At 34.7% G+C, this 15,013-nt stretch overlaps 2 protein-coding genes across 2 annotated transcripts in view; both read right to left on the minus strand.

The window, feature by feature from the left end:
* Positions 1–15,013, minus strand: part of LOC128923437 (uncharacterized) — a 489,012-nt gene that overhangs the window by 277,884 nt on the left and 196,115 nt on the right. The gene's annotated exons all lie outside the window — the stretch shown is intronic.
* LOC128923475 (protein PFF0380w-like) overlaps positions 1,434–15,013 on the minus strand; it is a 40,813-nt gene continuing 27,233 nt past the window's right edge. The window contains exons 10-13 of the mRNA XM_054235741.1: positions 11,123–11,208; positions 10,897–11,066; positions 10,747–10,837; positions 1,434–1,579 (exon numbers count right to left, since the gene is read on the minus strand). Of these exons, the coding sequence (XP_054091716.1) occupies positions 1,434–1,579; positions 10,747–10,837; positions 10,897–11,066; positions 11,123–11,208 (493 nt within the window). The remainder of the gene's footprint in view (positions 1,580–10,746; positions 10,838–10,896; positions 11,067–11,122; positions 11,209–15,013) is intronic.

Raw genomic sequence — 15,013 nt, forward strand, 5'->3', positions numbered from 1 at the left:
GTACCTTGTATTTTCATTTGTTGAGCGATTTGCTGCCAACCACATCTACGATCCGATAAGGACGCATTATTTTTGTAAAGCAAAGGACACTGACGCACAGCCTCTATAGACGATGATTTACACCCAGGTTATTTTTATACTATCGCAACAAAGTTGCTACGAGAGTATTATAGTTTTGTCTACATAACGGTTGGTTGCAAGTCCAAAACAAAACGAGTTAGATACTGGGTTATATATATGAAAATGATCAGGGTGACGAAAAAAGTTCAAATCCGGACGTCTGTCCGTCCGTCCGTGCAAGCTGTAACTTGAGTAAAAATTGAGATATCTTGATGAAACTTGGAAGACGTATTTCTTGGCACCATAAGAAGGTTAAGTTCGAAAATGTGCGTAATCGGACCACTGCCACGCCCACAAAATGGCGATAACCGAAAATTTGGTACAAAGGATTGTTCTAGGAAGGAGCATATTTGGATGTAATTTTTTTGGGGAATTGGTCGTGGCCCCGCCCACTACTATGTTTTTTGTACATATCTCGCAAACTAATTAAGCTATATCAAGGAAACTTTCTAGAGTCGTTTCTTTTAGGTACTACCTTATAGAGTCCAAAAATGAAAGAAATCGGGTCATAACCACGTCCACCTCCCATACAAAGGTTATATTGAAAATTATTAAAAATGCAGTAAGTTCAGTAAGGAAAACCACCAGAAACCTTAAATTTCATTGTAAAGATGGTACAGAAGAGCTGCTCTCAAAATGGTATACAAAATTTTAAATGAGCGTGGTTCCGCCCACCTATGGGTCAAAAACCATATCTTCCTTACTTGTTTTATAATTCTTTTGTTTTTTAACTTTCGACTGTAAATACGCAATTTCATTTGTTTCATTTGTTTACAAATTTTACATCAATTTGTATTTATTTTGAATTTATTTCTTTTGAAACAACTGTTTGACAGCAAAATGCTTTTCACCTCAATTGGTGACTTTTTAAAGCTTTTTTCTTATGAGGTTCGAGCCAGAATAGACTCACAAAATATACGTCACAAGAAACCTCACACATTTTTCCTCACAACCCAGTTATGAGGTTTTTTCAGAATAGGGCTGAGGCAAACCTCGCTTTTGCCACTCAATAGAATAAAGCCAACAACGTGTGTTACCGAAAACTGAATATTTAACAATGAAATCAATTAAGGATTTCAGTTTTTGTTTGAACACACGCGCAGTTATGTCATGTCGATGTATTGCTTGTTGTCCTGGTAATAATAACGTTTGTATATCCTCCCAATTCGGATTACATGTAAAATTTATAAACAAATCTGGACGACCGTAATTACGTACGTAAGTCATCGCATCCTGTATGTATTCCTGCATATTCCGTGGACTACCGATGTAGCTTGAAGGTAAAATGAAAGCATTACCGATGTCATTGGGGTTTAAATTTCCATCGATGTTTCCGACAATAGCATCTCGTAAGTGAATATATTCTTCTGATCGTAATTTCTGCTGGTTGTATCGAATGAATCGCAAGCGTTCGCTTTGCGTAGTAGTTCATTAAACTTACTTTTATCTCTTGTATTACCTAAAAAGAATAATAAAGAAATTAAATAAGAAATTAAAAGCAATAAATATGTAAGAAATTAAATAGTTAATTGTCAAATTTACCAGTATTTGGAACACACTGTTTGATGTTAAGGTGATATTCATCCTGTCCTTGCCACATATTAATGCATATTGGAGTGCGTCATATGAACGGTGTAGATCCGAAATCGTACTAATAGTGTTGTCCCGCCGTGTAATTTTTATAGCTCTATTTTCAACTGGACCACCAACCATAATAACAGCTACCTCATCAACAGTTGGCGCGTTAAATCTTCCAGCATGTTCTCCTGATGGAACTTTGTCGGCTTTGATGACGATTTGATAGTTGTCACTTAGCAATTGTGGTGATACTCTTTTAAACAATTGAATGAGTTTATTCTGAGCTTCTAAAAAATTTTCCAACAATATCACAATTGCTCTTTCCTCTGCTTGTTCAAGGAAGTTATATTGGCACCGAGTTGTCACGCGTTCTTCACAACTGCCAATAAAATAAATTTGTAGAAACTTTGGGTTATCATTAGGCATTGGCATCAGTGACTCAATTTTATGGTACACCTGACCTTATATTTTAAATGTAGGTTTAAAATTACGTCCATCGAATGCGAGATCGCAAATTTTAGTTGTCCCAAATGATGTCATTTGGAAGCAAGAATTAAATTTGCGTATCTTTCGCAAAAATATTTTTGAATTATCTGAATCGCCAGCAAAAAGCGATATTAAAGGTTCCGGCGGAGTAGGAAGAGGTGGCAGAACTTTTCCTGATGCACAACACATGTCGGGTGTTTCATTCCGAAATTTTAATGCATGACAATATGGACATAGTTTATCCATTTTCGCGACAGCAATTTTTGAATGCGCAGAGTAATCAATATCTGCTTCATATTCGAACGCAAGACGAACAAATGTTGAACGTGTTAATGAGCTGCTGGTCCGCTGTCTCTGTACATCTCGTAATCGTGCTGCAACTATGAGTTGTTCACGCGCCGCTCTTGTTCTGGTAACAGTTTGTCGCAGACGTCTATCACGCTGTTCTTGGGATTCTTGTACACGACTCTCTGCTGTCCTGATTCTTTGAGCTGAGTTTCTTGCTGCGATTTGTTGTGCAGACTGCTGAACTCTTTGAACTCTTTGGCGTTGTGCAGCTCTATTCCGTGCATTATTGAGGTTCGATTTTTTTGGTGGCATTTTATTGAAAATATTACTTCAAAGTTCAAAATAAGATTTAATAAATAAAATGAAAAGCAAGCTAATAATACTTACTTTTATTTAATTCGTTTAAAGAGTTTTAAATAATAAAAAGAAAGTAAAGCGTGGCCAAGTCTGATAAATTTTAAACACACGTTTTAATGGTAAATTTAAGTTAGCTAAAATAAACGTTTGGACATTTAATATAACAGCATCTGCTTCTATAGCGCCATCTAGCCTAATACAGCGCACTTATTTAATTACCTTAAAACGTCAGCCGTTAGTATCACAAATAAGTGTCAATAAATGTATTCTCATGTAGCGCCATCTACTGATGTATAGCTCTAAATTTAACTCCATACTTATGTTGTGCTTAAGATAAAACAGGAAAATAGTGTTTTACAGTTCATACTTAGGTTATGCTTAAGCACTGAAAATGGGAGGCTTAAGCAATGCTTAAATAACAGCTGATTTTTATTTTGAATTTGCTTTGAATTTTCAGCGACATCTTTCGTAGCGTAGGGCAAGTGTCCGTTCGTTTGCACTCAATAACAGCTTATACTTTTCCTTCAGTTCCCATAGGTGCTCCGACTAGCTAGTGATGAAATTTGGGGTTCTTTTGTTGTTTTCATCAATTTTTGATATAATTTTCCTCGCAAATTTATGTATTGTCTGTTATAATTTAAATATTTCAAACATATTTTTATGAATGACATTTGTAAAACATATGTTGCCCATAACGTTGCCATATATCATAATAAAATTTTATAGAAATTAAGCATTGACTGAGAAACGCAAACGACTACTCAGTTTGCAACAATACTTAGCTAAGATTTTATTTAGCCACAACTTAAGAATGGACTGTGAAACCGGGCATTAGCCATACAAAATTCTATACCTAAATGCAAATAAATGAATTTTTTTTTTTGCATTTAGGAAATACATGCAGAAATCAACTTTGCGATTTCCTAAATTCCTCTGAAATCTCCCAAATTCGAGGAAGATTTACTGGAAAAGAGTGGCAGCATTGCTTATTTGTCTGACCATACATATGTACATAACTTTATTTATTTCACAGATTGTATGTGATTTTTTCTTAAATTTAGAATATTGCAAGTCATAGATTCGTATAACTTTACCACAAATAATATAAACTTCAAACAACGCATTTTCATTTAATGTTTTTAGCAAGTGACAGCTTTTGTTATGTCAGCCTAAATCCATGAAAATTTAGAAAGAAATGCAGCGTCATCTACTGTAACATAGCGCACTTAGCGCCACAAACTGGTGGATAGCTCTTTGCTAATAATAAACAAATAATTTGCAATAAATAAATAATGCGACAACAAGGAGAGTTATAAACTATCCTATCTTTCAAGTTGGACCAAACTGCACACAGTGTTAAAAATTTCATTAAAATCGGTTCAGTAGTTTAGGAGTCCATCGAAAACAAACAACGTGACACGTGATTTTTATATATTAAGACTAGCTGACCTGGCGAACTTCGCCCCGCCCAATTTTTATTTGAAATAGTTAAAACGCTTTTTGAACTCTGTTCAAGGCCATTTATTTGTATGGAATGTTAATATATTCAGGGAATAACGTCTCTGATCAATTTAAATATTTTTGGCGAAGTTCGTTCTTTCTTTTGTTGTGTAGCGTGTAAACAAATAAAGAAGATGGCTCTCCAACACACTAACATGACACATTCATATCTATGTATGTATATATGAAACTTTAAAATTTTGAACTTAAACGATAAATCGGTTTGAATCATTCGAATTCTCAGAATGAACATTTCCTCACTTTTAGATTTGCTGTGTTGTAGTAAACTATTCACCACAGTGAAATTATTATTTATGAATAAAGACGGAAACCTTAGTATATATCTGGTATAAAAATCCACGTGATTGAGATTTGAACTTGAGGTCAAAATTTTTAAAATTATTGATGAAAATTTTCGTAGAGTTGATAATGAGCACTAATTTTCATAAAATATTGTTAGTTGATAACATGTAACATTTAATTTTATAATCTTAGGATAGATAATTCTTAATTTTTAATAGTAGTATTTATTTTTTTGAATTATAAACATTTGAATTTAACTTAGCACTAATTGGTGTACAATATATTTGGTTAACCTGTCTCGAGCTAACACAAATAGATTTGATGGTTTTCCCACACGTGAGCATGCAACATATAATTGCCCATGGGAAAAACATGGATTATTCAAATCTAACCCACAAATGGACATTGTTTGGCCTTGAGACTTATTAATGGACATGGCAAAAGCTAAACGAATAGGAAACTGTAGTCTTCTGAATGGTATCGTAGATTCTGACGGTATCATTGGAATACGGGGCAACAGGACCACTTCTCCTTTAAACTTTCCAGTCAAAATGGTTGCTTCAAGAATATTCCCTGTTAACTTTCTGATGACCAAACGTGTACCGTTACATAACCGAGGGGGATTCAAATTACGCAGAAGAATAATAATTGAACCAATCTTCAACCGAAGAATATGTGGTGGCATTCCGGGTATATCTTGAGAGTTTAAAAATTCAGTTGGAAAATTTACACTTTCATTTTCATCAACAACAGTATCGATTGATTTAAAAGACATCAGATCGCCTGGCAACAACTGTTGTATCTGGAAGTTAATTTCGTCATTGACGCTTTCCATTTCTTCAATGGTTTTTATAGGGAAGAGTTTGCTCAAATTCCTCATATCTGCGTCTTTATTAGCAAGAACGTTTAATTGGGCGCCTAGCTTTGCCTGAACTTCCATCATTTTTTTAAGGTAATCTGGGAAATAATCATTTTTAAAATTAATTGCATCAAAATTTAATTAAAAAAAATACCTAGCATGTTGTCAAATTTGGTGTTCAAATCGTCAATTTTAGCCTGCAAAGATTTGCACCTTTCACAAGTTTTGTTATTGCTATTGCTGTTGGGGAAGTTGGTATTATTATTGGTTTTGAGATAGTTGTTGTTATTGCTGCTGCCGCTATAGTTGTTTTCGGAATGAATTTGCGAATCATCTATAGAATTATTTTAAAAATTATTAATCCGTTATGAAAAGTTAGTTACCCACAAAATATTATTTCATTCTCTTTGAAATCAAAGTGTCTTTGCACAAATACTATGTTAATAGTGTGGCAGCCTCATTCTAAAAATCGCCGAAATCGGACCATAGGTTTTTAAGGCCCCATATATCGAACACGAGTACCTCGGTGCTTCTAACCTAATATTATGGTTTCCAACTTTCAATGGACTTTATACAATATATATGACGAATATGTGGGTCAAATTGTGTATTATATAATATAAATAAAGTTAAATAAATAAATTGCGAGAGTATAAAATATTCGGTTACACCCGAACTTAGCCCTTCCTTACTTGTTTTATATTATATTATTTTTATATTCCTTTTGTTTTTTGTTATCTATTAAAAAGTGCAGCTATTTAATAGAGGCATTCGCTCCTATTCCCGTTGTCGTTATCGTTTTAAAACGACTTAAGAACGCCTATTTAGCATTCCTGTTGGCGTTAACGACATTTATCGAAAATAAATTAAGATTCCCCAATTTGCAACGACTATAGAAACGACATAGAAACAGTCGTTTTTTGTCGTTGCTATAATTGTGAGCGTCATAGAAACGACGCGGTTGTTTGAAGGAATATTTGAAGTGGAGATGAAAATTCCAAATCGGAACGGATAAATTCTTTAAATTTCGATTTCTTGGGTGGGATATTTTTTTTCTCAAAAAAAAAAAAAACACAAATCCATTCCACCGCTTTCTCGCGTCGGAAATTATTGGCATTAATAAAATTGCATTTTTATATCTAAGAGAGCAAATTGTAGGTTGGAGCGAACTCCAAGGGCTCCTACTCCCCGTGGTACCAGAATTAAGTCTCCGGTCAGACCTCCTAGTTGAAACTACTACCAGTTGAGCTTCCATACTGCTCTGGACTGGTGACCAGGGGTTCTCCCATTCTCTCATCCAATACACACACAGTACACACACCATTCACACAAAGAAACTATCTTTAGTTCCCAGCTAATTGTCTTCGCCGCTTAAAAACCTCACGCTCAAACACACCAAATAACTCTAACCGTTCGGCATCCCAACTGGTGGAGATCACACCACTGACATCTAACCGTCCATCAGTCCAACTAATCCCCATACCCCCAAGGTCCCTAATGTCCGAGTACATCGAGCTTTCAGCAATAACATGCACCCAATCCTCAACACGCGCCCCACACATACATTCCATTCCATCAGAGAGGTGCCTCTGATGCAAAAAAGCATTCAAAGGCCCATGCCCCGTAAACAGGAAACCCAGACTCAGACAGAATCTGAAATCTGGGTTTTCCCCAACAAACCCAAAATCCCGAATGTACTCATAAGTCACACGACCGTTAGGACTATTATCCCAACGGTCTTGCCACTTGCTTCTAACCCTGTCATCTAGAAGCCTCTTGCTTCCTAGATAGCCCAACCTCTAAACATCATCGTCAGAAATCCATTCATTCCGCAGCAATAACACACTCAAACCCCTCCTCAACCTGAAAGAAATAGCACGCTGTAAAACAATCAGGTCAAGAGGGGGCACTCCCAATAACACCTGCAACGCATCCGTAGAAACGGTGCGACATACAGGCAAACAGGCAAGCATCATGCAACGCTGTATGGAGAGAAGTTTTCGACGACCCGAAACCATCGTAGCCAACTTCCACCATATAGCAGATCCATAAATGGCACAGGCCACAAATAAACCTCGATATATGGAGCGAACAGCACTACGCCCGAGACACAATCACTCCGTAAAACGCGCTTGACACTACCAATAATCGCCTGCAGCCGCCGCTTCACATTCACTAAGTGTGGAGTAAAACACATTATTTCACTCATGGTCAAACCCAGATATTTGACTTGCGTCACATACCTGATGCCTACCCCATTCACACGGACAATCGGTGGACGCTGCGGCGACAGTCTACCCTTTAAGAGCATTGTCACCGTTTTATCCATCGATATGTCAACCCCCACACCCACACCCCAATTTGAACTCTAACTCGTTTGGTTTTGGGTGTTACAAACAACCGTTATGTGAACAAAACTACAATACTCTCTTTAGCAACTTTTGTTGCTAGAGTATAAAAATACAATCAACTACACGTATATAAACAAGCACTTGCCGCACTGTAACAATGTAAAAATTTTCAAAAGCCAGCTATGATATGCACACACAAACCAACAAATGAGAAAATATACATACAATCGTAAATATATTCAAACACTTACGGTAATGTAAAAATATACAAAGCCAACTACAGAAAAGGTATATACGTACCCTGCAAAAAGTGAGTCCAGTCTTAGACTGTATAAAAGACAGTCTTTCGTTGACTTACTACCGGACCAAGTCTAGACGAATCTGATGTAAAATCGTAGGACCAATTTACACGGAGCATGTCCTAGGCTTGGTTTACCATTCTACCATTTATGCCGTCGACAGTCCAGACCAAAGATAGACGGTTTGGTCTATGCATAATACAGTCAGATGCTAGACCAAGTAGACTGTACAAATAGTGCCTATTCTGGTCTATATATATTGCAGACCCAAGTAGATAGGTATTATGCAGTCCGATTGGTCTATGCATAAGACACTCTCATTGTTAGACCAATCGACCTGCACAAAAGCTATTTACTTTGGTCTATGCATTTGACTGTCTTATGCATAGACCAATCGGACTGTATAATACTTATCTACTTTGGTCTGCAATATACAGAGGCTCACAGCTTATTTCGTGTAAGCAACAATTTTGGTAATGCTGATATGAAATTAATATTTTTTGCTCTGAACTAAATGAACGAATGATGCAATTATATTGATAATTTAGTTTTAAATACAAAACATGTAAAAAAATTTACAAAAGTATTCAAATTCAATATTTTATTAAACAAAAACCAAAAACACTCATAATTCATGGGCCACAGCTTATTTCGTGTGTTGATTTTCGTTCATGTGATACATGGAAATAACGGATGCAGAAAACTAACGGTAAATCAAAGTGTGAACTATGAATACTTAAGAAGCAGTTTATGCTCTAAAAACAATGCAGATCAGTTGCAATTACGCGGTATATCAACATGGGTCCACGCACTTCAATTGAAAAACGCGAATTAGTTATTAAACATTTTCAAAGTGGAAAAACGCAAAAACAAATTGCTGAAGTGGTTGATTTAAGTTCATCTACAGTTCAATATATAATTCAGCGCTTAGTACGTGAAAATCGCGTGCATAACAAGGGTCGAAAGGCTCCTAATAAAATTTTTAATGAAACGGATGAGAGGTGGATTTCAAAAAAGATTAAAAAAGAACCAATGTTAAGTGCTCCAGCGGTGACCAAAGATGTTGAAATGTTTCTCGGCAAAAAATGTCATCCAGAAACTGTGCGCAGAATATTAAGGGATTCCAAGTTTTATGGGCGAACAGCACGGAATAAGCCTTTTATAGATAAGAAAAATAAAAAAGCCCGTTTACAGTTCGCAAATGGCCATTTAAACAAGGACAATGCTTTTTGGAATACGGTTATTTTCGCCTATGAGAACAAGTTTAATCTTTTTGCGTCAGATGGTAAAGCATACATAAACCAAATACTGAGCTCCAAACAAAAAATTTACGCGCAACAGTAAAACATGGTGGCGGTCATGTAATGGTTTGGGGGTGTATGTCATCTGCAGGCGTTGGTCGATTGGAGTTTATAGACTCCACTATGAATAAAGAAGTGTACCTAGACTTACTGAAGCAAAATTTGCTTCAAAGTGCAGAAGTCCTGGGTATACGTGACACTTTTCGCTTCTACCAGGACAACGACCCTAAACATAAATCTGGTCTTGTACAAACTTGGCTCATTTGGAATTGTCCACACCTCGTCCAAACACCTGCACAGTCTCAAGATTTGAACGTTATTGAAAATGTATGGCACATTCTGGAAATTAATATTAGAAAACACCACATTTCTAGCGTCCAAACCTAAAAGCGGCTTTGAAGGAAGAGTGGGGTAAACTATCGCCAGATTATACAAAAAAATTGGTGGAATCAATGCACAACCGCATGAAAGCTGTAATCGAGCAAAAAGGCTTTTCCACAAAATATTGAAATTTTATTTTTGTTTACTTTCTATATGTAACTTTTTAGTAAGAATTTTTATACCACACGAAATTAGCTGTGACCCATGAATTATGAGTGTTTTTGGTTTTTGTTTAATAAAATATTGAATTTGAATAATTTTGTAAATTTTTTTACATGTTTTGTATTTAAAACTAAATTATCAATATAATTGCATCATTCGTTCATTTAGTTCAGAGCAAAAAATATTAATTTCATATCAGCATTATCAAAAATGTTGCTTACACGAAATAAGCTGTGAGCCACTGTATATTTTTCTAAAAATGAAAATTGCTGGTTTTTTATTTTAGTTTTTTTATATTTTTGATTTTATTCATCACATTTCGTTTATTTTAAACATTTAAAGTCTTCTCTTCTTAAAACTAAGTATAATTTATAATAATGATTTCAAAAATAAAAAAAAAACAATTCCTCAGATAATGATTTCAAAAATTAAAAAAGAAATAATCACATATTCAGTAAAAAAAATTTGTTTTTATACTAAAACTAGATGAAAAAAAGTCAATAGTGTTAAGTATATTAGTTATTTCCGATTTTTAGTTCATTAACTGTGGTCAATCTATACAGCCTTTTTTTAACAATGTGAAGGCATTTCGATAGTTGTTTATCGGGCTTTTCTGATGTCGCCGACAATCCACCTGTTATTAAAAATAAAAGAAATTGAAGAATATATTTAAACAAAAATTAATTTATATACGTACTTATAATCGCATCATACAAGGAAGTATATTTTTTGAGGCCAATCATGCCATGGAAGCCGCCTACATTGACTTCGTTGCACATATGTAGATCTGGAGATAATTTCCTCAAAGTGCTTTTCAGGATCCCCCTTTAATAAGTGTTTTATTGCGTTAATCTGAAATGTTCATTCAAAATTATTAGTGGAATTTACAATAATTCAATTATTAAACTTACATATTCATTGATGTTCACCTCATTTATGGCGTTATTGACGCTTTCCATTTCTTCAATGGTTTTTATAGGGAAGAGTTTGCTCAAATTCCTCATATCTGCGTCTTTATTAGCAAGAACGCTTAATTGGGCGCCTTGCTTTGCCTGAACTTCCATCATTTTTTTAAGGTAATCTGGAAAATAATCATTTTTAAAATTATTTGCATCAAAATTTTATTTAAAAAAATACCTAGCATGTTGTCAAATTTGGTGTTCAAATCGTCAATTTTAGCCTCCAAAGATTTGCACCTTTTACAAGTTTTGTTATTGCTGTTGCTGTTGGGGAAGTTGGTATTATTATAAGAAGTGTCGTTATTGTGGTAAAAAAATAAGGCAATATAACAAGTTGAATAACGTCACATTTTCATTTAAATGTTTATAATTCAAAAAATAAATACTACTATTAAAAATTAAGAATTATCTATCCTAAGATTATAAAATTAAATGTTACATGTTATCAACTAACAATTTTGTAATTAACTTATTTGTTAAAAACTTGAATATAACTCTCCTTATAGTTGCGTTATTTATTTATTGCAAATTATTTGTTTATTATTAGCAAAGAGCTATCCACCAGTTTGTGGCGCTAAGTGCGCTATGTTACAGTAGATGGCGCTGCATTTCTTTCTAAATTTTCATGGATTTAGGCTGTCATAACAAAAGCTGCCACTTGCTAAAAACATTAAATGAAAATGCGTTGTTTGAAGTTTATATTATTTGTGGTAAAGTTATACGAATCTATGACTTGCAATATTCTAAATTTAAGAAAAAATCACATACAATCTGTGAAATAAATAAAGTTATGTACATATGTATGGTCAGACAAATAAGCAATGCTGCCACTCTTTTCCAGTAAATCTTCCTCGAATTTGGGGGATTTCAGAGGAATTTAGGAAATCGCAGAGTTGATTTCTGCATGTATTTCCTAAATGCAAAAAAAAAAATTCATTTATTTGCATTTAGGTATAGAATTTTGTATGGCTAATGCCCGGTTTCACAGTCCATACTTAAGTTGTGCCTAATAAAATCTTAACTAAGTATTGTTGCAAACTGAGTAGTCGTTTGCGTTTCACAGTCAATGCTTAATTTCTATAAAATTTTATTATGATATATGGCAACGTTATGGGCAACATATGTTTTACAAATGTCATTCATAAAAATATGTTTGAAATATTTAAATTATAACAAACAACAAAAGAACCCCAAATTTCATCACTAGCGAGTCGGAGCACCTATGGGAACTGAAGGAAAAGTATAAGCTGTTATTGAGTGCAAACGAACGGACACTTGCCCTACGCTACGAAAGATGTCGCTGAAAATTCAAAGCAAATTCAAAATAAAAATCAGCTGTTATTTAAGCATTGCTTAAGCCTCCCATTTTCAGTGCTTAAGCATAACCTAAGTATGAACTGTAAAACACTATTTTCCTGTTTTATCTTAAGCACAACATAAGTATGGAGTTAAATTTAGAGCTGTACCATCAGTAGATGGCGCTACTTGAGAATACATTTATTGACACTTATTTGTGATACTAACGGCTGACGTTGTAAGGTAATTGAATAAGTGCGCTGTATTAGGCTAGATGGCGCTATAGAAGCAGATGCTGTTATATTAAAAGTCCAAACGTTTATTTTAGCTAAAATGTATTAAACGTAAAACGTGTGTTTGAAATTTACCATTAAAACGTGTGTTTAAAATTTATCAGACTTGGCCACGCTTTGCTTTCTTTTTATTATTTAAAACTCTTTAAACGAATTAAATAAAAGTAAGTATTATTAGCTTGCTTTTCATTTTATTTATTAAATCTTATTTTGAACTTTGAAGTAATATTTTCAATAAAATGCCACCAAAAAAATCGAACCTCAATAATGCACGGAATAGAGCTGCACAACGCCAAAGAGTTCAAAGAGTTCAGCAGTCTGCACAACAAATCGCAGCAAGAAACTCAGCACAAAGAATCAGGACAGCAGAGAGTCGTGTACAAGAATCCCAAGAACAGCGTGATAGACGTCTGCGACAACTGTTACCAGAACAAGAGCGGCGCGTGAACAACTCATAGTTACAGCACGATTACGAGATGTACAGAGACAGCGGACCAGCCGCTCATTAACACGTTCAACATTTGTTCGTCTTGCGTTCGAATATGAAGCAGATATTGATTACTCTGCGCATTCAAAAATTGCTGTCGGGAAAATGGATAAACTATGTCCATATTATCATGCATTAAAATTTCGCAATGAAACACCCGACATGTGTTGTGCATCAGGAAAAGTTCTGCTGCCACCTCTTCCCACTCCGCCGGGACCTTTAATATCGTTTCTTGCTGGCGATTCAGATAATTCAAAAATATTTTTGCGAAAGATACGCAAATTTAATTCTTGCTTCCAAATGACATCATTTGGGGCAACTAAAATTTGCGATCTCGCATCCGATGGACGTAATTTTAAACCTACATTTAAAATACAAGGTCAGGTGTACCATAAAATTGAGTCACTGATGCCAATGCCTGATGATAATCCAAAGTTTCTACAAATTTATTTTATGGGCAGTTGTGAAGAACGCGTGACAACTCGGGGCCAATATAACTTCCTTGAACAAGCAGAGGAAAGAGAAATTGTGATATTGTTGGAAAATTTTTTAGAAGCTCAGAATAAACTCATTCAATTGTTTAAAAGAGTATCACCACAATTGCTAAGTGACAACTATCAAATCGTCATCAAAGCCGACAAAGTTCCATCAGGAGAACATGCTGGAAGATTTAACGCGCCAACTGTTGATGAGGTAGCTGTTATTATGGTTGGTGGTCCAGTTGAAAATATAGCTATAAAAATTACACGGCGGGACAACACTATTAGTACGATTTCGGATCTACACCGTTCATATGACGCACTCCAATATGCATTAATATTTTGGCAAGGACAGGATGAATATCACCTTAACATCAAACAGTGTGGTCCAAATACTGGTAAATTTGACAATTAACTATTTAATTTCTTACATATTTATTGCTTTTAATTTCTTATTTAATTTCTTTATTATTCTTTTTAGGTAATACAAGAGATAAAAAAGTAAGTTTAATGAACTACTACGCAAGCCGATTGATGATTAGGAATAATCAGGATAACTATATTCTTCGATATCGTCAGCTATTCATCAATTCATTGTGGATTTGTATGCTAAGATCGAAAGCGAACGCTTGCGATTCATTCGATACAACCAGCAGAAATTACGATCAGAAGAATATATTCACTTACGAGATGCTATTGTCGGAAACATCGATGGAAATTTAAACCCCAATGACATCGGTAATGCTTTAATTTTACCTTCAAGCTACATCGGTAGTCCACGGAACATGCAGGAATACATACAGGATGCGATGACTTACGTACGTAATTACGGTCCTCCAGATTTGTTTATAACTTTTACATGTAATCCGAATTGGGAGGATATACAAACGTTATTATTACCAGGACAACAAGCAATACATCGACATGATATAACTGCGCGTGTGTTCAAACAAAAACTGAAATCCTTAATTGATTTCATTGTTAAATATTCAGTTTTCGGTAACCCACATTTTACAGCCCTATTCTGAAAAAACCTCATAACTGAGTTGTGAGGAAAAATTTGTGAGGTTTCTTGTGACGTATATTTTGTGAGTCTATTCTGGCTCGAACCTCATAAGAAAAAAGCTTTAAAAAGTCACCAATTGAGGTGAAAAGCATTTTGCTGTCAAACAGTTGTTTCAAAAGAAATGAATTCAAAAAATGAAATGAAATGAAAAAAGTGAAACAAATGAAATTGCGTATTTACAGTCGAAAGTTAAAAAACAAAAGAATTATAAAACAAGGAAGGAAGATATGGTTTTTGACCCATAAGTGGGCGGAACCACGCTCATTTAAAATTTTGTATACCATTTTGAGAGCAGCTCTTCTGTACCATCTTTACAATGAAATTTAAGGTTTCTGGTGGTTTTCCTTACTGAACTTACTGCATTTTTAATTATTTTCAATATAACCTTTGTATGGGAGGTGGGCGTGGTTATGACCCGATTTCTTTCATTTTTGGACTCTATAAGGTA

The sequence above is a fragment of the Zeugodacus cucurbitae genome, chromosome Y (assembly GCF_028554725.1).
Source record: "Zeugodacus cucurbitae isolate PBARC_wt_2022May chromosome Y, idZeuCucr1.2, whole genome shotgun sequence".
Taxonomy (NCBI): Eukaryota; Metazoa; Arthropoda; class Insecta; order Diptera; family Tephritidae; genus Zeugodacus; species Zeugodacus cucurbitae.